The sequence below is a fragment of the Plectrocnemia conspersa genome, unplaced genomic scaffold (assembly GCF_051122295.1).
Source record: "Plectrocnemia conspersa isolate PC_06_02 unplaced genomic scaffold, ASM5112229v1 ptg000002l, whole genome shotgun sequence".
Lineage (NCBI taxonomy): Eukaryota > Metazoa > Arthropoda > Insecta > Trichoptera > Polycentropodidae > Plectrocnemia > Plectrocnemia conspersa.
In genome coordinates this window covers 1,554,111-1,580,014 of record NW_028277166.1, presented here as the reverse complement: position 1 = coordinate 1,580,014, position 25,904 = coordinate 1,554,111, and the positions used below count along the sequence as shown (strand labels likewise).

Below are 25,904 nucleotides of genomic sequence, written 5' to 3'. Positions count from 1 at the left end.
GAACTAGCATGTCTCGAAAGTGAAGCTCAAAATAGAATAATCGCCCTTATGGGCGATACAGCTACAAAAATAAAATTTTTGTTTTTAAATAATCCGCGCTAGACAATATGATCTACCCTACGTATAAAAATATTTTTATTCTTCTCTTTCATTATCAATTGTCGGAGGGTCCATATGAACTATTTTTATTTGAAAGCTTAAAGATGCAATTGGCCTGCAAACATTCTCATCAATGATTCGCCAGAGCTGTTTTAAACCAGCATTATTAAGAAGATGACACTTTGTCACAGAGAGAGAGAGGGAGAGATACGCAAGGACACGATACACATCATCACAGCCGATTTCATTCCATGAAATCACAGCCGACAATAATACAAATTGACGCGCCAGCAAAGCTTCTCTGACTTTTAAGATCTGCAATTTTAACTCCACAAATATCTATGTACATTTCTTTATATAATATATTTGATAGTTTATATATGTTTATAAGATAAACTGTTACTAGCGTTTATTTGGCTGAAAACTCACACCTCTTAGGCCTCAAAACCCAAAGTGTTTATTAATTTATTTAGCTGATATAACTAATTTTTATACACTAAAAAATATAATTAAAACAAAGGTGTACATATAAAATATAACATACACATAAACTGAAAATAAAAAATGGCTTTATTATTATAATTTATTTCCAAATACATGATATATCATTATTATTTAAGTCACAGGTTAGATTATCTTAGATTTTTCTTATCTCGCAGATGAATATTAAAAATAAGTTCAAGTAAGATCGTGTATGGTGAAATTTAATGATTTTTAGTTGAAATAATATTTTATATTAATTAAAATATATCTTTGGATTCAGATGTCTCACTAATTATTTTTATCGTGTTTACCTCATTGTAATGCATTGGGGTAACGCCTGTTATGTTGCAAATTAATATTTACAATAAATAAAAATGATTATTGCCACTCTTTATAATATTGTTATAATAAATTATTGATATTTTAAAATTCAAGATTACAAAAACACAGCATTTGTAATTTTACCTACTAATTGTTGGTACTTGTTTTGCTCATTTTGTATTTTTATAGACACCGACTGTCATTTATTTAGGTGCATTTGAAAGATGCATTGGTCATAATATGTCTATAACCCCGATAGTCACGTGCGATTGTATAACGTCGGCGTAACGAATAAACTTGTTTTGCAAGTCGCAAATACTTTGAACAAATGTTAGACTCACGCTTAATGCATTTATTTTATCTTTCCAGTTTTTCACTGCCAAGACTACGATGTCAACTCGATCGAGTTCGATCATCTCCAAACTACGAAAAAGGCGTCACACACACATCGTCACCACCAGAAACACTACTACGACTACGACGACGACACCAAGCTGACCGACTTCGACCAAGATTACCAATTCTCCGCTGAAATTGAAGAAGAGATAGAAGAAGACCGAGTGTATGAAAACTATGACGCAAAAGTCAGACAGTTTCTTTTGAAAGAAGACGACCGATGGCCTACGTTTGAAGAAATCGAAAGATTGGCCGGCGTGTCCGAGTGGAAGAAGGAGAGGTGGAAACTCCACGCACCTACCGGAAGCACGCAGAAACCCCAGACTGCGAGGGTGAAGAAGTTCACGTATAGAAGAGTGCAAGGGGTGAGCGGAAACAGGAGGAACGCCATTATTGCCGTTTCGGCCATTGCTCCCGGACCAAAAAAATAAACGACTCGATGCCGACGAGGGTTAAGTTAATATGATATACTTGTAAATGTATCCTACATTGCTTACGATATATGTAGCATAAGGGCGGCGTATGAACCAATTCAAAATATGTTCATATTTAGAAATGGCACTGGAAAAAATTTAAACTAATTATCTGACGTTAGAGTTTACAACCTAAGACATTGAACAACAATTTTGCACTTTTTTTATAAATATCAAATAATTTGATTTACGAGGTGTGATCAAAAAGATTATATTTATAATATTTTAAGCTCTACCTAATAATTCACCCTAAATTCATAGATATCAGAAGCCAATGGTATAAGAACGACCGGGCAAAAAAAAGTTTTTAAGCATCTCATAGCCATATCAAATCTTGTAATGAACATGTCCCAAATAAATCAGAACAATCTATTTTATGATCACAATTGGTACCCTTTTTATCCTCTTTATCTACAAAAAATATCTATCATGTTTCATATCACAACGGTGTCGTTTTTGGTCAAAAGATCACGAATTAATAAGTGCTGAAAAATTCATGAAATGTTTGCTCCCAATTCTAACGTGAAATCTAATTGCCACACCTCGTATTACCAAGAATAAAAACATGATTTCTTTTCAGTATTCTTAAAGCTACTTAAGCTACAATGAATTAAAATTTAATTTAATTCTTGAAAAACCTGCAAAGCCGAAAACTAATAACCCCAGATTTAAAGATATTCAAATTGTTTCAAAAAAGTCAATTATTGAATAAAAAACCAAACAATGAATATATTAACTTATTTTATACTTTCCAACTTAGTTGTTTTATTTACCGACTAAGCTAATATAAGTACACCGTAAGTCGTGTTTTAGTTATTGTTGTGCTATGTTTTACATAAAATATTGATTAAACTTAAGGAGTTGTAAATATGTATATATATATTTTAAAATTATCGATAATAAGCATATCACAACCTCATCATACTCACATGCTAACTAAAATAATATTAATATATCATGAAATACACATAGTTAAGTATAGTGTTAATGTTTTTTGTACATACTTAGTACATATGTCTGTATTATGTATGTATTGTTATTAAAAATGTTAACTCGCTAAATTATTTAATATTTTATGTAACTGTGATGTAAATTATGCCTAATGATTGATATCGTTTGATAAAAAATATCATCTTAAATAAACAAACGATAATTGTTAGTTATATTATGTTTTGAACTAAAATGTTATATTTTTATGAATGTATGTAATTATGGTTTCTATAAATCGAGTCAATAAAATTTAAATAATGATTTAATAAAACATTATTTTATTTTGAAACTTTCTTTGAATGAAATTTACTAACTTAAAATACTTTAAATAAATATAAGAGAAATAAAAATATTTTTTTACGTTCTCTAAATTTCCACGACAATATAATCCTTTTTATGTTATATTCCATAAAAGCATATTATGTTTATATTTGATTAAATTTGATTACCACGAGATTGACCACCACTGACAAGAAAACTACATTAAACAAATGCGCTATTAATCTATTTATCTAGCTAAAAAATTCTGAATTAACGGCTTTTAAGAATAAAGAATGCAAGTTTAATTATATAAAAACCACCTAATACAAAGTTGAAATCATCATTAATCGTAAAATCGTAAGATTGACAGAAAGCATTTGCCAGGAATCAACTAATAAAACCTTCAAGCCAGATTTCAATCAGTTGGTGTACAAAGTATTATTCCACCGGCCGAATAGTATTTATATTTCATTAAGATTTATGGTATTTTATTAAATGACATACATTTTTTCCCAAATTCAAGGGGGTGCCTGTTTAGAATCAACATCAAAAGCATAAAAATCGTACCATCGCCGCTGCAGTAGAAACGCTCGGTTATCTAGCGCTTATATTAAGACCTTTTATGACAATATTACAACTTACAGTAAGTGAGAATCGAATGAAGCATATATAAACCAAATTTTGACCAATAAAAGAGCGCAAAAAAACAATTATCGCTTCTCAGAAGTCAAAAATTCACGTCAAAAGCAATAAAATCGTGGTCGCAGTGGGAACTGCGCACTGCGACCAAATTGAGGGGGCGGCAAATGCTCCCAAATGACGTCCCTGATAGTAGAAAATAAATTTAGTTAAAGCCAAATGAATCACTTTTCACGCTATCGAAATGAGGCTCTGAACACAAGCTCTTCGTTGTCTCTGATAAGACTCTTGCTTCGCTGACTTTTATACAAAAAAAATCACTTTCCCTTCAACGACCACCTTTTAAAACTATCACATAGTTTACGTCACATGCTAGGTATCTAAGAGTGGCGCTAAGCCAAAAAATCTTAAAAGCACACGTAGTATACCTAGAAGAACTAAAGAACCTATAGAAACCAGTCCTTGTATGCGGGTGTGAGATGTGGTTACTGAGCACCAGCGGATGTAGATCGTATCAGGAGCCTGACGTCGTCAAGTATATTAAAATACAACGTCTCACGTGGGACAAGCATTTGTTACGCTTCAACAGCTTGAAACCTGCGAAGCGACTTACTTTATATAAGCCCAAATGTAGAAAGAGCGCAGCAAACCACGATTTCATTTACTAAATGGAATAGGAAAAAATCTTTGTAGAAGATAATTACAAGATCCACATTGATGATGATGATGATGATATTAAAACGTTGGCAAATCACAGCTACTTAAATTATGACAGTTGCGTAAAGAGCGTACTTATAAGTTAAGTAACATACAATGGTCTGTTTCTGTCCCAAATCATCGCATTGGGGGTTGATAGTAGGAAAGAGCAAAACCACCTCTTCTATCTAGAAAAACGTATATAAGTGCGAGCATAGCGTAGTCAAGATATATTCTTTCGGAATAAACTTCCATCAGGATCTTCCATCTTGCGCTTCTATAAATTATATAGTAAAGTAAGTCGATAAAAAAAAAATTCTACCTACTCTACTTGTATTTATTACACAAAATGTGAGTTATTATAAAAAACAAAAATTGAATGTAAATTTATAATATAAAACTTTAATTTATTAATAATTAAATAATTATATAGATACTAAATCTACTTGTAAAAAAATACACTTTCATTTAAAAAGTAAAATCTGCACTTATTTTTGTTGAAACATATAAAGTGAACGTATAAAATTACCTAGGTATATTCAAGTAAGCAATTAATGTTTCTAAAAAGCATCTTTCTAACGATTTATTTCTGTATATTAAAAAAGGGATTTTACAAAAAAGTTTTATAAATATTATAGTACATAATATCATTTTATTTATACTTTTAATAATAAATATGATCTATATTTTATAGTTAACATTTTTTTATTACAATTAGCGCAAATTTACAATTTACAATTTTTAGTTAATGCACAATAATTTTGTTGTTACGACTAACGTCCGAACATAACATGAGTGAAACGTCAAACGTAAGTAGTTGAGTTTTACGCCCTATTGCACTTTTGGCTTTAAAAATAACGAAATTGCTTATAACAACCTTTTGATTGTTGAAATTAGATTCATGATGAAGTTTGACGGCTTCCACTTCAGGTTTAGAGTAATAATTACTACATCTTTCTAAGAAAACAATAAAAAAAAAATCACAATGGCTCTAGCATTTCAACAGCAAATATTTGCGCTAGACGCCAAATACAATGCACATAGAGCGCCAAACTTTCCGAATTTCCGTAAGTTAAAGTAATATTATTAAAAAAAAGATTTAATATTAAATATAACCTAACATTTCAGGAACGCTTTATATCAGACGGCGCAATCAATTACTGAGAGAAAATGCCAAATTTAAAGTATGAATCAATCATATAGATAAGATTATTAAATTAATCTATATTATAAATAAGATTTTTTTAATAATCCTTTTGTGACATTGTGGTTGTTTTTTAGGACATAGAAACTATTAATCAATACTTAAACATACGCATGCAATTACTTCAAAGAAAATATGGATCGCCGAACGACAACTTATCATCGCCGGCCAACGTCTCTAAGCAACGGTCTAAAAATAGAGTTAGTTTTTGAATTACTTACACACATATAAAATAAATTGTACAAAAACAAAAGAGGGTATATAATATTTTTTATTTCTCTTGTTTCTATTTCTAACCAAATTAAATAATTTTATTTATATAGACAACGAACGATCCGAGTTCAAAGAATCAATCTTCACGTAATACAGAACTCTCTGTATCACAAAACTATGCATTTTCAGGCGTTCATCACATTTTCGATCAGGTATTTATCTAAAAATCAAATTTTCATTGTAACGATAACTCAAATAATAATATATTTTAGCATACAGAGCCTGTCACTATATTGAAGTTTGCCAATAATGACCGTTCACGATTGTGCTGCGGATCCGATGACGGCTCTCTCTCTATTTGCGACGTCACTGCAAAACCACCGCAAGTCAGTTTTGTACTGAGAGGTCATAGCAGAGCTGTTACTGGTATATAATACATATTTTATTGCTTGTATAAATATATTTTTACTGTATATGACATTAAATTTTTTCAGGGTGTGATTGGTCAGCTTCAAACGATCTACTAGTGTCTTCTTCTCGTGATGGAACATTATGCTTATGGAATGTTGGCACTCAAAAGTATTTAAGGAAAGTCTTTGATCAATTCTCCACTGAAATACTCTGCTGTACCTTTCAACCTGCTAATAATAATATGGTTATTGTATCCTTTTAAAAAATTGTATTGTGGGAACCTTGTGATGGCGCGTTCCTTTATAGAAATTTTGCCATTATGATTTAGATACAATAATACAGATACAATTTATCCTCATAGTCTTGTCCGCATCACTTAGTATCTAATGGCTTGAATCTTGGATTTTATGTGTAGCTTTTCAATTATAAAGCAGCTGATTTCTCTGCCTTTTTAAGTCTTAGTTAACACTCATAGTTGCAACCATCAATGCAAGTTCAGCTGATGTGTCCCAAATTTGAAGCAAAGCAATAGGAAAAGTTGAATTTTGACTATACTCTATTTGCGTTAACAGTCAGTTAGAGAGCTATCCATTTCATCATTACTCATAATTTAGAAAGAGACGGCAAGTTTGGGTTTATATTTTATAGCTTTAAAGCATATGATACGGATATACGTTCGATATACTTTTCACAACGCAAGTTTATTTTTTGAGCACGGAATTTTTTTTTTTTCTATAAATGTGTTCAAAAAATAATCTGGAGTAATGATAAGTATAACAAACGTATATCTATAGTGTGTGCTTTAAAGCTAATAGAAGGGGCATAAACCCAAACATTTTCTCTCAAAATTATAAATAATGTTGAAATGGATAGCTCTCAAACTGACTGTGTTAATACAAATAGAATGTAGTGAATGTTCCAGATGAAAGATTCTGATAGAAGTGTATTCCGAAAGGAAATGTGAGTATACAATGTGACTGCTTATATACTCTTAGTGATTAAAAAAGAGCTTTCGTTCTTTGCTACTTTTTATCTTCGAGCCAATGCAATGATTTGGGGTGAAAACAGACTATGTTGTTATCTGTTACCTTATTGTATTCGCGCTTGTATTGCTCCCTTTGTATACATTTTGACACTGACTGTCCTTTATTTAGATCCTTTTAAACAGTGCATTTGCAAGTGGCCCTTAAGCTTGCATAATATCGGCATGAGGTTTAAACTTGTTTTGCTAGGTGTGAATTTTTATAACAATTAATTTTATTAGGCTTGAAGCGGTCGCGGGGTTACGCTTCTATATTGTAGTTATCGGCAGTCCGGTTGACGATCTGTGATAGGACGTTTGTACAGCGAACTGTACAAAGTGGCCCTTGCGAAATCTTCCAGAAAGTTCTTGACGCGTTTTGACGGTGATCCCTCGACAGGCGTCGATGTTAATCCTCGAGCGCGTGTCCTGGAGATGGTTGCTCAGACAGGAGGCGAGGTGTAGAATCAGAGTTCAAAAGTTGAGCGAAGATGAGTTCTGAGCGGCGAGTTGTAGTCCAGTTGAGTTGCTGTAGAGTCGGGTTTCCAGAGTCGAATGATAAATGTGCACTTTTGGCCCCGCCTTATATTCCCGGTCGGGTGCGCTAAGGTATCCCCACTCCGCGCGTACTAGTAAAAAAATACTAGTAATGTCGCCACTGGGAGTCAGCGAGGCGCGCTCGGATGTCTGTCATTTGTATGACATTATTGCGCCTTTGCTAGCCCTCTTCAACCTTCTATGAAGGGCCAACAAGTCAAGGGCGAAGCCCTGGCGTTGGGCTTAGAAACATAGTCCTTTTCCGTGATGTGCGCTCAAATCCCTAATATCTTTGATGTCTGGTGAAGAAAATGTGTTTCTCTAAACCAAAACTTCTTAAATTTAAATGCCTCCTTTTTTTCTTTCTTAGAAGAACGTTCTTATCTAGTTCCGAAAATCAGTGTTTATTGTCCCTGTTTTAAAGCAATGATTATTAGTTATCCTGAGAAAACCAAATATAGAATTTCAGTTTCAATAATTATGTATTAAAATAATGAGTAAATGATGATCCTTAACAAATAATAATCAGGCTGGAAATGCAAGAGGAATGGTACAAGTTTTAAACATTTCGACTGGAATATATCCAAAAGGTAACACATTCAAATATTCTATTTAAGACCCCTACGATATTATGAAATGCGGTTTATACTTAAAAAAATACTTTTTAATAGCAACAAAGCTTAACTTCATATATCTATTTTTCGCGAATTTTTAATTACATACAACTTCGAAATCCTCATATTTCATATTCATTAAATGTGTACATAAAAATATAATTTTACTGGCATTTCAGTGAAATCATATGGGAATTCATTTTCACCGGAAGATATATATTTCTACCAGTGAAAATATAATTTATCTGACAGGTGCTAGTGAAACCATGCTGCTCTAAACTGTCATTTGCCAGTTGTGAAATATGTAATAAAAACGATGTAAGTGGTGGTCTTCAATTGACAGTGTAAACGCCACTTGTTAAATCCTGTAAACCACCAGCAAATTTTCTTTAAAAATAGTTGTAGGGCGACACATCACCTGTTAAGGCCAAAATATTCAAACCCAAACCTAACCTAAACTTTACATAATGCAAGCTCTAAAACTAACCATTGTTTTTTTGTTTTTTTATTCATTATGTTTATTCACTTTGGTTAGGTTTGGGTTTAACAGCAAATGGACATATCCCAACTATCCGATTGAGTTTCATTGACATTTTAGAACAGCATATAATTTAAGATGTCCATAATTTGAAAATATCAAAAAAGGACACTTAAAATAAAAAGTTTCCTTGGAAAATTTTGGTTTGAGAAGGATAAAGTAGAACAGATTGCTGCGAGAGCTACAGCAAAAGGTCATTTCAGAAATTTTTATTTTTATTCAAAGGCCATCTCTGAAATTTTGTTTGAGGAGGAGATAAAAAAAGATCACCTCGGATATTTTTATTCAAAGAGGATAATAGGACAATTGTTTTAAAAAGAATGTCTGGTCGCTTTATATAATTTCACTAGTGCATATCAGTCGAATTATATTTTCGCTAATAAAAATATATATCAACCAGTGATAATGTATTCAGATATGATTTCATTACAACAGTTATGAAAAAATATTCATACTAGTAAAAATAAAACACTAAAAAATACGCATTTACTTATTAGCTAAAGATTATATTTTTGATCTATTTATATTTTTTTTAATAAACAATAATTTTAAAATTAATGATAAAACGGTAAATTTTAGTCGATAATTAAAAAAAAAAATCATTATTACATATGTGGTGAAAAATTATTTAAAAATCGTTTATTTCATAAAATATTGTTATTTTTTTGCATCCACTTTAGCCTTCAATACCACTAAAACAGGGAAAAGTATATTTATGAACCATTTTACAAATTCGTGTTCTTATTCATTGTGGCAAACTTTCAATCACTTTTATAAATTTTTGCTTGTTCATTTAGTTGTGGAACCAAATTATGTCATAAAGATATTTTATCGGTTAATTTACTGAATGAACGTTGATCTGACTAATAAAAATTTATTTAACTTTCATCAAAGTATCACTTTTCCTCAATCAATAAAACCCTAGTTTTTGTGTCGACTGGCCCATTTTTAGAGACTCATTTTTTTCGGTCAATAACGTATTTTTGCCAGGTATAGCACTGCATAAATCTCTTTCCCTAAAACACATCTAATGGTTGTCCATTTTTATGTATGTATCAAATGTCTCACAAATACTCAATGGTAAAATCCACGCTTATCATTTAAATATTCATATTATCGCTTGATCTTCGCCAAAGGGTAGTTATTTTTACATCTAATCTGATTTATTAGTACCCAGTTTGATATACAAAAGAAGTCTTTGAACCAATGATAAAATTTGTCTTGCCGATAACCTAATTTATGAACACAATAATATAGAAATTTTTACTCAAATTAAATTATAGACAAATTTATATTAGAATTTTTATGATAAAAGTCGGCGGTCAATTCGTAATATCTCTAAACGTGTGATAAAAGTCTTGAAAAATCCAAACAAGGAATATAGATATTTTTTTACTTCTTTATGATTTCAAGAATTAATCCAGTTTATTTTTTGCACACTACTGTATAAAGTTATATGTAAAATAAACAATATTGCTCATTTTTTAGGTGGCAGTAGCGTTTTAGGAGGCCGAGTTAAATCCATTGTTTGTGACTCAAGCGGGAGATTATTTTGGGCAGGAAATGACAAGGTTTCATTCATTTATTTTAATAATAAAATAATGAATATCGATTAACATTAATTTGTTATTTTTAAGGGTTTAATTATTAGTTATAACTGTGATATTGTGACGGGGAGATTGAGTAAGATGCGAAGGATGTTCGTGGGTGGTTCTATCTCATGTTTGTCTTGGAGTCCGTGGGTTTGCCGACATCCTGCAGTTTTGTTAAACTGCACAGATAACTCTGTCAATCTATTCAGGTTAATATTTTTAAATCATTATAAAATTCTGCTAAAAAGTTTATTTACCTACCCTTTATATTTTTTAGAGTGGTTGATAAAGAAGGCGGCCTAGTTTTGAAAAGAAAGTTTAACAATTTACATTCAACTCATACTGTAAGATCTACTTTCTGTCCGATTATGTCTTTTCGTAAGGGAATCTGTGTCGTAACTGGGAGTGAGGACTCGTGTGTTTATTTTTTGGATATAGAATCCAATATTGACCATCCGGTTATTAATAAATTGCAAGGTGAGTCATCTCAGATATTCCAATGATTATTTATAATATATAATGTTATAAATATATTCAAGGCCATGCTGCTCCGGTGCTGGGCGTGAGCTTCAACTACGATGAAAGTTTCCTCGCTTCATCTGACCTTCAAGGGCTAGTGATTATTTGGCGGAGGAGTTAAAAAATTATTAAATATATTTTACCTGATATGAATTCCTTCCATTATTCAACTTTAATATATTTGTTTTATTGTAATATTGACATTATTATATTTTCAAAAATAATCATGGTTGTATTCGATAGGGTTGTTATGGATATTTTATATTTATTTTTATAAATCATGCTATAAATTGGAAAAGATCATACATGACGTATATTTTCTGTACTTATAAATGTTATACATTTAGGCTTTTAATGTATTGCGCTTGAGAGTAGAATGTAATTGTTATTAAAAATCTACTTTAAAGGCACTACTTCATGTTTATTAGCAAAGTATTTAATGCACCAATTGAATTTTATAATAGATGTGATTTTATAGTACGACGATTACAGTGATTTATCTCAATTTTATACTAAAATTATTAACCCAGTTTTTTTTATTATATATTTTAATTTGCCATAATTTTGCCACATAATAGTGATTTTATTTTAATAAAATAATTAGGATTCTCAGGTGAAAAATTGAGATACAATTATTTCACTGTGAATTTTGATATTATATATTTTGATATTAAAAGGAATCTCTATTTTTTATTTATAATAATTGTTTTGTAAATGTGCTGTCCTTTTTATCCAATTTATATTATGATTAAATACTTTTTAATTTTAATATCAATAAATAATTTTATTATTTGTAGTGCAATAACATTTTAAATGCATTTATATTATTTTAATACATATGACTTAAATGATATTCTAACAATATATTATACTCATCATATTAACTCTTAGCTCTGCAGAATAGTGAACGTTATATTGTATATATACATATATTACTATATCGTCGGTTTAAAATATTTTCAACAGAAGCATTTAATTTGGATAATAATAAAACTTATAAATAATTGGAACAAGGTACATATTTTTTGACAAATAAAATAATTATATTTTAAGGGCTTGACGTCGGGGCTTTGCCCTTCCCGTATCAACCCTCTACAGAAAGCCAAGACTAATATATATGACTTTCTTATAGGAAAACTTTAAACTGCTTAGCTTTGCAAGTTAGTAAATACATTATTTATATCACATTTTTTCCACAGCATATGATTTGCTATTTTTCCTCTTACGTAATAAGTATCTCATTCTATTCAGAAATTCTGCATATTAATGAGTTATTGCTTTTTTTCTTATGCCCCGTATACTTTTACTATAGTAATCATTTCTTGATCTCTACTTGCATTTACGTATACAAAAAAAATCGCATTGACCCTCTTAATTAAAAAGACAGTTTAAAATCGCTTGCAGTTAGTTGAATTGCACTACATTCTTCTAAACCGACGATATATAAAAATTAACTAAACCGTGAAATATTAATAGCGTTCTGAATCAAATTATTACTTTATTTTGTAACTTTGCCAATGTATGTACTTAGGTGATGGAAATTATATTTTTTATAATCCATTCAATTCTGTTTTAATTACAATCCTTCAACTCTTACACGACATAACCTCGATTCTATATGAGAAAATGCATTGTTTACCTATTCCCATGGATCATTACATATAGATACATATAACTGTAAGAAAAGTTCCCAGATTTACATACGTTTCATATAAATCCATATACAGATGGACCTCGATTAAACATTTTTTTGTCAAGTGTTGCAGCATTGATTGCATGTGACGGTAATGATAATCTATCATGCAGTGTTTTAGTTGCATTATTTAGTGATACAAAAAAGTTGTTTTAAAACTAGTTTAAGCATGATATTTGAGAATTAATTGTCCTCGCATTGACTTAATGTAAATGTTTTATGTTATGCAACTAAAATATCAGTATTGCTATGGGGACAAATTTAATTATGATATCAAAAAATTGTGCTTTGCTTTGAATTTAAATGTTCAACAATGTGTAGAACGTCATGGTACAAGGTTTATGTATAAATTATTTTTCATAATTTTATACCACATCAGTCTCTGTTGTATCAATCGGTTGAAGGAACACGGCTGTTTTTTATGTTATTTTAAGGGTCGTTTTGGCGTAGCATTTCCACGTACTCTTGTTTATTTCAAGGCGAAAAAAAAGTGGTATTTATATGTATAATTCTGTTTGAAAAAAATATTTAAAAAATTATATGCACTTACAAACAAAGAAATTACAACTTATCTTCTAGTCTTTTAAACAATGTTAATGATTCGAGGCGGAACCAGACTATTTGTTATTGTTCAATAAATATCTTATTAGACTATATCACTGCGTAACAACTGGTTTTAAATTGACAACGAATATGAATCTGGGGTTGCTGCGTTTGTTTCTTGTTCGACAAAGATATGCAACGCATTCCTTCGCATTTTGCATCGACCTAGCTAATGCTTTAACGGCAATCAATTAAAATCAATATAGTGTTTTTATTTGACCGCGCAGCTAGAATATTTTTAATTTTGTAACTCTTGCAATAATTCAAGCAATGTATTATCATTTTTTAAGACCTACTTTTTTAATAATGTAAAAATCAGGATTAAAGATATTTAAACTATTTTGTTTTGAAAACATTGAAATGCTATAATTTATATAAGTTGGCGACATTTTAAGATATTTCTTATATACACTCGTTTTTTTATCATAAGGTTAGCGTATAAAAATTCCTTCTAAAAGATTCTTTACTCATTCGCAGCACGATTGTGCAAATTACAATCTATATAGATCGCTATCTAGAATTTATGGCAAATTTATTTCTATTTAAGGGGCGCGTCATGTCAAAGCGACACCAAAGAGTAATGGTTTGCTACTTTGGTCAGGGCTCGGCAAACTTTTGATGTTAAAAGCCAATATGAGTGTTAAATACGATTTTTATTTTTTATAGCATTCTAAATATATATATTTGTATGATGCTTAAACTTACTTAACTACAAAATGATCTAATATTTGTGTCACAATAATGTTAGAATGTTGTCCTTTTCTGCAGTTATATACTGATTTTTTAGTATTACAAACTAAAACAAATCTGCTCCAGTTGCTATCAATATGCATACAGCTAAAACAAAATCCGTCCTTATTTAGGGAAAATTTATATCTGCAAAGAATTACAATTACATAAAAAAAAACAACGGATGAATTTTGTATGATTCGTATAAACTAGCTAATCACTTTAAAATAAATATACCTATGTATATTTCACAGTTTAAAACTAAAAACAAAATGGCCAAAATAAACGTATATGAACTTGCACGAAATTATTCACATAAAAAAAGTAGAACGAGCGATGCGTAAAATTAAAAGATTTGTGTTAGATAACGTTTAAATTTGCAATGTTAGCCAATTTTAAATTATGCTATTGAAAAATACTTCATTAGAGACCATTTTTATGTATTTAATTTTTTTTAATATTAAAAATAATCCATTATAATATTATCGATAAATTAATATAAATATATCGCAGTCGTGTCGCACTTTTTCGACCCCTGTTATAGGTATGGTACAAATATCTATTTGTATTGCAACAGTCTCAGCTAGTCAGTTAGTTCTCTTGATCTTTCACTCGCTCGAGTCTTTTGTCAAACCCACTTAGTTATTAGATTGCGCAAAATTTGATCAATCGATTGTTGAGAGATTATGAGAAAATGTATAGGTATGATAGTATTTTTTCAGAACTTTAATTATTTGCACAAATACTTGAGAATATAACAATTGCGTAAGCTATCGAAAACTAGGTTTGCAAATTGCACATAATTGCAATGATACATGCTGTAAAACTCTTGGCTGATAAGTTGCTTTTATTTTATTTTTTGTTAATAACTTAATCCTTTTAAAACTGTTTTTATTATTGCATATGTGTTACATAAATTTTAATGATGTTGAACATAAAACATGTTCTAATATTTTTTCCTTATAAACTATTTTTTACTCACCTTTACGGTATTTAAAATATATATGTATATATTATAATTAGTATTTAATGCCAAAAATAAGCAAAATTAACATTGAATATTACCTTAGAAGACATTCAATAAATAACACAGTAAATACCGCACGATATACGATATGTCAAACTGCTTAATTACAATAGGAATTAGCTTACAATTTATTGACAAATGGACTGAAGGTGCTCCTGAGTCTAAATTCAAGTTCCATTTAATAAATCCTGATGTTAAGTGGGAAGTGATAAGTGATGTATTTACAATTAAATTTAAAATAAATAAATATTTTTTATTATCACAATGCTTATTGTTTTCATAAGGGTTTCGTAAAGTCCTTTGTTAACATTTTTGAAAGTATGAGGTGATCTCTATTTCTGGAGGTTCTCATATTGCGTTTTGTTTAATTGAGTTGACTCATAAAGCGCTATTGTTCAAATATTTTTAATTTTTTTAAATACGTAAGAATCTTTACATATTTAATAGTACATTTAATCAAATCTATCTCAAAATCTGCATATATATTTTTTTTAAAAAACACTTTTACTCTTGAAATAAAAAATATTTTTTTATAATGTTTATTTTTAATGACATTTTACATCTAGAATTTGTAAAATCTGTTCTTAAAAACCTACTTTATTTTGCTTAAAATAATATCGTTCTGTTTTTTTTTATACAGAGAAATAATTACTTAATAAAAATATGTTGCGGATCACTTAGTTGTGTAATTAAATAATTACAATTGTTTTCTTGAATAAAAAAATCTAAGGTTCATTTATAATAGTAGCGCTGCGATTTCCTTTTAAAAAAGTGCTATATTTTTTATAAATTATTACGTATTTTGCACTCAGGGAGAAATTTTATGGTTTTAAACCTGTTAATTATGTGATTGACAGCTATATTACGTTTCAAACTTAATAAAGCGAAACATAAGTTTTCTACTCATTTCGCATCACTCACACATATTATTTAAAAAAATAATAATAATAGAATCACTTGCGAAAAATATATATAAATATATTACTATATCTTCCATTGCATATATTTCAATTATGCTTAAAGTAAAATAATGCTGACATACAATTTCACCCTAAATGCTTAATATTTTCACCACAAGCTTAATTTATATTACACTAAATATTTTTGGTAACATTTGCAAAACCAAACAGGCGATAAATAGTTCAGTTAATTACATGTTATTTTTTAAATTATACAATACAATAATTTTAATGATGAAAAACGTTTACTTCCGTCAATTAAATATCATGTTTGTGCTTATAATTTCCAAATAAATTAATCAACATTAAGGAAAAGACTAGAATTCATAAGTTAATTTCTCTTTGTCTGTCAACTGGACTTTGGTAAAATATTTGCCATTCTCTTCGTTAATCAGTATAATTTTATTAATATTTTTTTCCAATAGAACACCATTAGAACTGTTCAAGGATATGTCAGAAAGTTTCCGTATTATTGTCGGTTGTTAAAATAATTATAAACCATTTATTATTAGCGAAACACGAGTCAACAATCAATAATAGATACAATCATTTGACTTCTTAATTACACGTTAAAATATTATATATAGAACGACCTGCGCCAATAAATTAACCGTTAGGCAATTAAAACACGATATAAGACTTTTTGCATGTATAGCCAATTGATTTAGATAATCTTATCTTGATAAATGGAAAAACATCAATTTGAAGCAATTGGTCATGACTTTTAATATTAGATTATGTCAGTAATAACTACAAGGCTATTTTTAAATGCGCCATCAGATATTTTGAAATGGGTACAAATAAGCGATTTAGAATTCGCACGTAATAAAAATTTTACTTCAATTAAATCATATTTGTAACACATTTTTATATTGCAATCTTAATTTATTTATACACGCCATGAAAGTGCCGCATCCTATTAAATATTAATTATTTTATTTTATTAACATATATTTGTATATATAATACTTAATGAAATAGACGTCTTTTTTTTGCTTTTCATGTATAATGACTAGTTTTATCAATCAATATCATCTACCTGATATTAGTGTAACAATTAAAGACTGTATCTCTTTAGAAACTGCGAGCTAGTGATTTTGCTCGGCGGTTGGGAGCAGGGTATAGAGCATCTTACTTGACAGATTTCTCTAATGATATCCTCTGTACAATATACACATATATTATATAGTATATATTGTTGACAAAAGATTTTACAGTTCCTCATAACTATCGCCAAAAACATTATTATATTTGGCAAGCTCGTTAAGATGCTGAATGTTTTATGTAAGGGAAGCGTTCTCGAGCGCTGACGCACTGGCCGCGACGGTTAAGAATAAGGGATGCAATCGCAACTTTATGCTTTATAGTCTAAAGCAATTTGACAGTTTATTAAACAAAATTTAAAAACTTTTTTAATTTACATTTATATATTTATATTACAATTTTTTCCTTAATTTTATTTATTGTTTATAATTTTTTTTATTATAATGTATAATATATTTATATATTTAAATTAAATTAAAATCATCGTAACCTAATAGGTTATCCCAATGCGTCACGATGCTCAAAAAAAATATTCACATACACAAAAAATATAACCCAACTTAGATATAAAATAATATATAGTAGAAAATCATAAAATATTAAAATTAAATAATACGTTCTGAACCAGCTCCTCATAGCTGACACTAAACTGATCAATGTGCACTGCCAGCGTTTTAAGTAGTCAACTGACAAAAGCCATAGGCGATTTTGATAGTGCGGACGTCCTAAGTTTAACAAGCATCCAATGTGATTCTAAAAAATGCTCCAGAACCCAAAACTGGAAGTTTGATTGTCGACAGCATCCTTCTGTTGTTTGAGGAAATACTTAGCGACATACAACTTTATACAAAAACTCAGTGAATCGTATCCCAACGCTCCTAAATGAAAGGCGTTGAGATACAACGATTATGTACCATATAATTATATATACATATTTCAAATAAAAAAATATAATTCACGACTTACCTCGATCACAATGCCCTTGAAGCCTAATTATTGATCAAATAACAATATCACCGTTTACTGACCGAAAGTGAAACATTCACATTTTCCAATAAAAAATATGTTGATACTAATTCGATTTATATTATGGTTCTAGTTCCATTTAGAAAATGATAGAAAATAAATTAAAAGTTTATTAATCCCCTACTCGTTATATTAAGCGTGTTCATTACACCTATAATTATTGAATAGGTTTTAAGCTAATTAAATTAAATATATACTGTCGCTTTCAACAATCGATTAAATTGGCATCATCCACCCAATAGATGTATTCGTTTCTTAGAACCGCGAAATAGGTATACGCCTTTATAAAGCGACATTCGCTTGATGGGTATTGCCCAAGGTCGTATTGCAGTGCAACGGGAATCTTATATATATAAAAATATTCTCTCAATGACAGAAGATGTTTGATCTCTATTCTCCAAAACAACCATATACAAGCCTGGACGTCGCTTTATAAAAAAAGTTTATTCTTAAGGCTCTAAGGTTTTTCTTTAAATTTCGAACTAAACTTCAGTCACTTTAGTACTAACGGGGGTCGTGTTGGGCTCGCCGCCGTGGCTCTGCCCTTGGCCTTTTATAGCAAATGTGCTCCAGATTATGCATCAACAACAGCTGAGCCTAAATAATACATAGATATTAAGTGGTTATTAACATTATAATTTACAAATGTATAAATATAGATTATGTAATGTTTGTAAAAATGATGAAAATTCAAAGCTTGAATTGAGTAAAACTATGGCTCACTAGACAGTAACATTGTGCCTTAATATTATCAGCATGCTTTCAGGTTAAAATATAAATTATGAAAAGGCATAAATCTTTTCCATGTATAATATATAAAAATCATATGCAAATGAAGTTTTGAAATAAATTTTAAATGAATAAAATACAATTTTATATTCATTAAACGTATTTATAGCAAGTTTAAAAACAACTTAAAATGTAATATATAAATACACAAAGTAAAGAAATATTATATATAAATAATTAATTGATTTCTAAAATCAATCACAAATAGAATTTCCTCACTTAAAAATACATAACAAGTTCCAAAACCATATCGCATTACACTGCAACATGAGTAAATGAAGCGTTATTAACAGATTGCATAATTTATAATCATATTTCACATACATAAATATGCATATACTGTGCAAAATATTTTTTTTATTTTTACATCTATATTATGTTACAGCGCGGATATGTAGTACGAAGCTAGTTACGCAATTATTGTTTACCGTTTTCAATAATATATCAACAATTTATTATCGGGTGAAATTTCGTAAAATTGCGTGATGATACGCATTGCCGATTTTGAGCTCTTAGTGATTATGAGCTCTAATTATGAAAAAATGTTTTAAACATTTTTAATGAAATGTTTTAAATTAAAATGCACCGTATTGCTAAAATAACATTTATTTTTCCGTTTTCCTTTATCGCCGCAATCGAACCTTATATCGATTACATTACTTATATAAATTAACACTTATATATGTTTAAGGAAATATTTTGCTAAACCTAAAAATGTTACCTTTATTGAATATAAAAATCGTAAATTCTAATCAAGATTTTTTTGCTAATTTATCATTTAAATTTAATATTTTATGATTTTTTCATTCTTACTATGTATTATTTTTTTATCTTTCTTGTATTATATTTTAGTGTAAAGTATTTTTTGACCATCGTGACGCATTGGGGTAATATTTTAGCTTAATATGATATTAATTTATTTTAAATAAATACCAGATTTTTAAATTAAAAATATTTCTCACTAGTTTCGTAGCTTGGCTTACTCTCTTGGTAACTTAAAACGCTTTATATTTGTAAAAATAAATAATATTGCAACATAAGTGTCCATAATGTACTTACTTATACGTACCTTAATATCATATTATAATAATTTAATTCAGAAATTTTAGAATGGAAAGCAAAGCTTGTACTACAATAATTTAAAAATGCATATAGTTACTTTATATATTTAGACACAGATATAATACATACCATACTTGTTCAATCCTTACAAACAGGTTTTCATAATTGCAACACGAAAGTCAAAATTTATTTTGCTCCAGTTCATTGAATAAGATACCATATATTGTACCGATTCAATTACATTTCGCATAAAAGCTCTATCTATTTATACATAAACGTTTTACTTTTCTATTCAGAAGCTTTGACTGATTTTGTGTTGAAATTTGAGTTATAAATATTATTCTCTCATTTGAGTTACAAAATTTTTACACATACTTTCATTGTAATTTAAATGAATTACTATATATATATATTTTATTTGGTAAATGCACTGTTTAATAATATGCTTATCGTTTCATTTATATTTATAATATGAATTACATTGTATTTAAATAGTGCTCTAAATTTATTTCTAAATCCTTTTTTATTGTATATATAAGGTTGATTTTTAATATGATAATTAACATTGCAAACCTTATAACCATGTTAATGTTTACAATTTTGGTATTAGCTATTCTATAATGAAAATAATAGTATAAAATAAAACGTTGGTGGTTTGCAGTTTTTGAGGCCAAAGAAGTGTGATTTTGCAGCTAAAATAGACGCTAGAACAGCTGGTAACAGTTTATTTCATGAACCTACATAAATTACAGTTTTTACTCGAGTGTCGAGTTGTATTATTGTCGGCTGTAATTTGATCTAGAAGCTCTTTTGGCTCGTATCTGTGACCAATTGTCACGTATTTTAGAATGCTGGTTCGAAACAGCTATGGCGAATCGCAGATGAGGATGTTTGCGAGCTATTTGCATTGATTTTTGGACACACCCACGAAATGTATTCACGCCTTGATACGATGTCCACTCTGGCGATTTCTAAGCAAAGAATAGTATTATGCGTAGGGTAGAATATATTGTCCAGCGCGCGTCCTTTCCAAACAAAAAGTAGTTTTTCGGTGGTACTTATGGGTGATTAATCTCTCAGGATGTATGTGCTATTAGGTGGTCCGTGCAATATTTTAAATTAAAACTGAAATTACTTAGTCAATAGATCTCTCTTCCATTCTATAAAATATAGACATTCGAGACCTTTGACTCTTTTCATTTGTTCAAATGCTCAATAGAGTGACCTTTAAATTATGCAGGTGGTTAAAAACTCTACAGTGGTTACAGTATTACATTTTAAAGATAAGAAAAACATATGTTTGTGTTAGAAACATTATAATATGAACTTTAGCCTAATAAATAGTTTTTAAAATACTGTTAAATTTAAAAAAATATACAACAATATGTTTAATGTAATTTTAATATCATATTAAAGTATAAAATGACACAAATTAATTTTTAAATTTTGTTTTTTTTTAAATAATTTTAAATTAAATTTAAAAAATAAGAGAACGCATTTTTTTAGTAACAAAATCGATACAAAATAAATTTCGCTGAAATAAAAAATATGCTTCTTTAAAATGTTTTTAAGTGTTTAAATTACGTGTTAAAAACCTTATTTAGTATTATTTAATAATACAGTAAATACTTAAATAAAACTAAAAATTATTATAATATCGAAAACGGTTTTTTTTAATATTTTTTATTGCGGTTTTGTATGCAGAAAATTATCTTATGACATTTATAACATGATACATTTTCTATATATTGTAATTACACAATTATAATTAAATAGAGAAAATATTATGAAATCTAACATAAATTATATCTGACATAAAATATAAATACACAGAGAAAAAAAAAGCTCGAATGCTTCATAAACAACTACTACTACTACTTGTTTTCGAACTCCATTAGATAGTAATACTTTAATTTATTACAACATTATTTTTACTTAGTGATTTTTTTTATATCATAATGTATATTATGTGTCAAAGCAGCAAACTTTATTTTTTATAAGTTTGTGAAAATATATGCTAGAAAGATTTCGAGCTAAATCATTATGTATGTATGATATGATTTATTTTTGTATATATTCTATCTATTATATATTTTTTTACTAACTATAATATAAATATTAAATTTGTCGAATATATTTAATGCAAAAATTTTATCGTAAGAAATAAAAAAAATCCAATTAAAAGTGATATTTATAAATTTATAATTATTTTTTTATATACACCTATAAATTGAAAAAGTAATAGTTGCAAATTTTTTATTTAGTGTAATTTTTTAATATGATATTCTTATCTAGATCAATTATGACCTATAAACTATTTTATATAATATAGTTACCATAAAACTCAGACCAGTTTTTATCAAAAGCCTAATTCAATTATAAGTAAAAAAAAAATTCTGCGAAAATGGAATCCACGGTTTTGGATCATCATTTTAAACCCTTACTTATCTTATTCCAGCCCTTATATTATAGTTTAACAAAGTATATTAAATTCAAATATATTTAAAAGACATTTCTCATTTATTTTTATAACATATTAGTAATAGTATTACTAAAAACCTCTACAAAACTACTCTCTAAATCAAATATTTTTTCTTACACATTGCCTCATCTTTGAGGATAAAGATGAAGATTAAATTAACGAAGTAATAAAAACTGTTCACTTGATATTAATCTGGTTTTTACATTACATACAATGTAGACATGAGCTACCAAAATAAAAAATAGGAGCATTTTTTTAAAGTATTACACAACATGAAACTGTATATATTAAACAGACCCAGACTAATATCCATTTGCTTGATTATTATTTTACCAAGTTTACAATACGTTAATTTATAATTTGATTTATTTTACTCATGATAGTAAATGTATATGCTTATTACATTTAATGTGAACAATTACTACAAACTGCTTTCAAGGCTTAACAACTATTAAATAATTGCACTATTAATAATTGTCGTTATTATACATAAATATCTTGGTATAACACGAACACTAATTTGGCCGTTTAATCTACATTTAGTTTTTATAGAATTTAAATAATATACTTGTATGCGTATAATTAAAAAAATTTAATATAATTAATAAATTAATTTTATTGTTATAAATTATTGATTATAAAAACTTCAGGTAATTTAAAAGCTCATTCAATTTGTAATGATATATTTTATTTGCTTGTCGCCATTCCCACTGAGACATAATAAAATATTATAGAGAATACATAACACATAATAAAATATTATCAAGGGACGGATTAGCGTAGTCCGTAACGTCTCAGACTAGTATCTTTGAGGTTGCGGGTTCGAGCCGCAATTTTTATGTATATAAAAAATGCACTATTATTAAAAAAAACGGCCCGAGCTATAGTGACATCTATTGATTATAAATTATATAGCACATAATAATTTATATTTAATAATATAGATGTCACTGATATTGTAGATATTCATTATGTCCGACTGACTTATTTAGTTGGTATACATTCGCCCGTTGTAACACATTGGGCAACGCAAATTACTTATAAAGTGAATTACAAAATTTAATAATTTTCTTAAAAATAATATTGACATAAAAAAAACTTTTTTTATTGTAGTGGGGAAAAAAAGTCTGGTCTTGGTCCATCGGTTTTCCTCCCTTATGATATTCATATTGACCTCTAGCATACGTGTATGTATGTGCGTTTTGCTCCACATAAGAGTGGCATCGAAATTCGCAATATAACGGTCATCGGAAAGAGTGCAGAAAGCGAGATTCTGTTGTGCAATCGCGAGCCGTCACTGGCCAACTCCTCTAATCAGTCGGCAATATCAGTCGTTGTCCATTGCTCGGCGAACGCGCACGCGAACGCCACTGGCTAAACAAAAACGCGCTAAATTTAAAAGTAAATTAAATTTGATTAGTTATCTCGAAATTATTAAATAATATGTGACGTGTCTTTTCGTTTTGCTTACTGTGGTTATATAACACTTGAATATAAAAAATGGTTCATCTACGTAATGTTGTAAGATTTCGCTTTTTTTAATTATTAAAATCACAAATAATTGATATCTAAGTGATTTGTAAATACATTGCAAAAAATATTTAATAGACTTAATGAGCACTACAGAAAAAATAAAACTTAATATGAATCACTTTTTATCAACGTATGAATAAATTCATAAGAATTTAAAAAAAGTATCAAAAAATAATTTTTGCGCCATTCAATATAATTAAATTGCACGTTTAAAATCATTATAATTAGATGAAATGTAAATTAAGAAATACAAAGTAAAAAATATTAAATTTTAATTAGATGTAAAAATGTATTAGATTGTAAAAAAAATATTTAAATCACTCTTTCTTTTTCTCATTAACGGTACGAGGTCTTAAAAGTCCTACTTTTCTGTGGTTTTTATTTTCAAACGACTGCCGTACCTATTAAAAAGTTTTAATGATCTATAAAATGAATATTATATAATAGGACTTGAATAAAGCATTTATTATATTATTATATAAATATATTATATTATTAAAAAGTAATTGATCAACTATATTAATTAAGTATACTTAATGGTACAGAAAAATAAAATGTATTTAATTATAGGTTTAATCTATGATACATTAGATTAAATTGATAATGTTTCTAAATATATTTTAAAGATATTTCATAAATATTTATTAAGAAAGAAAAAAATAAAATCATAAAAATGCTGCCCATTAAGTAAAAACTTTATTGATATTGTAGTTTATTAGTTTATTAAGTTTATTAATTAAAACATTAGTGTTTTTAATATATTGTGAAATACTTTTTTAAAAAAGAATATGGCTATATATTAAATTTATAAAATATAAATGAAAAGTACAATTTTTTTTTATATTTAATAGATTTTATTTTATATTCACATTATTTTAAGATTCTATCTATTACATAGTTTTTTTTTATATTTAAACGTCTGTTGTGTCAATTGCAATAACACAATAGGTGTAATATGAATTATAAACATTTAATAAAAATGCTTGAATTTATTATTTTATTTTTTCAATAATTTATTTAGCTAATATAGATATTTTATTATAAGCTAAGCAAATATAATTAAAACATACATAGAACAAACATGAACAGAGTTGAAAAAAATACTTGAATACTATAATTAATTTTTAATGCACGAAGGTGTTTCTTTATTTCTTTGAGAAAACCTGTTACAATATTACCCCTGGCCGTACTCGTTTTCTAACACTTATCTATCCTTAAAGTATTTTTTTTTCTAGTATTTAATCTATGTACATTTTTATTTTTTATTGCATCAAGCATATTATACTAAACATATTATTTTCTAACTTATATATAAAAACTAAAACATTTATCTTCAATATTTCTTGAACATCCAAACATTCCAATCTATCAATCACACATACATCTATATACACGTACATCTATTTTTATTACATAGTGTTTATAAAAATATAAGTTTAACTTAGGTTTTACTAAATAGCTAGTTATAACATCAATAGCTTACAATATATTTTTTATTATATTTATTTGATTAAAAAAACGGATTTAAGCTTATTATGTATTAATAACTGGAAAAGTATTGAAGTCCTTAAATATTTTCCTTGAAGTCCTACTAATATGTAGTTTGTAACTGATACATAAATGTCTGTGCCAATGATAATTTTACATAAGATCTTAATAACATACATTATATTAAAGGACTACAATTATTGTAAAAGTACTTTTGATATACATCAAAAAAAGAAACTATGGCTTTTACATAAGCTTGTAAAAAATCTACAAAACTATACTAAATTTGCGTTAACATAGTCAGTTCGAGAGCTATCCATTTTATTATTTTTTATAAATGAGAAAGAGGTAAAAAGTTTAGGTTTATAAAATTACTACTATATTTTTATATTTATCAATTAATCGGTAATTATGAGTATATCGAACGTACTATATCCATATCGTGTAATTAAATGGATAGCT

The 25,904-nt window shown here is 28.1% G+C and overlaps 3 protein-coding genes across 7 annotated transcripts in view; all 3 read left to right on the top strand.

The window, feature by feature from the left end:
• The window catches only part of LOC148237287 (uncharacterized), a 251,416-nt gene extending 248,383 nt beyond the window's left edge, over nt 1–3,033 (top strand). For all 4 annotated transcript variants that reach the window (XM_088205391.1, XM_088205392.1, XM_088205395.1 and 1 more), the window contains one exon: nt 1,273–3,033. In XM_088205391.1, coding sequence (XP_088061517.1) covers nt 1,273–1,730 — 458 coding nt within the window. In that variant the 3' untranslated portion in view covers nt 1,731–3,033. The remainder of the gene's footprint in view (nt 1–1,272) is intronic.
• A 2,091-nt stretch (nt 3,034–5,124) lies between these two features.
• Nucleotides 5,125–12,572, top strand: LOC148237286 (WD repeat-containing protein 13-like). The gene is made up of 12 exons (XM_088205387.1): nt 5,125–5,167; nt 5,256–5,425; nt 5,487–5,542; nt 5,640–5,762; nt 5,886–5,987; nt 6,048–6,201; nt 6,270–6,436; nt 8,274–8,334; nt 10,385–10,467; nt 10,534–10,697; nt 10,766–10,965; nt 11,028–12,572. Exons 2-12 carry the CDS (start codon nt 5,344–5,346, stop codon nt 11,126–11,128), a joined length of 1,293 nt encoding a protein of 430 aa, XP_088061513.1. The 5' UTR covers nt 5,125–5,167; nt 5,256–5,343; the 3' UTR covers nt 11,129–12,572.
• Nucleotides 12,573–23,750: 11,178 nt separating this feature from the next.
• The window catches only part of LOC148237285 (dopaminechrome tautomerase-like), a 30,280-nt gene continuing 28,126 nt past the window's right edge, over nt 23,751–25,904 (top strand). For both annotated transcript variants that reach the window (XM_088205198.1, XM_088205197.1), the window contains exon 1: nt 23,751–23,822. The gene's annotated coding sequence lies outside the window, so the exon portion shown is untranslated. The remainder of the gene's footprint in view (nt 23,823–25,904) is intronic.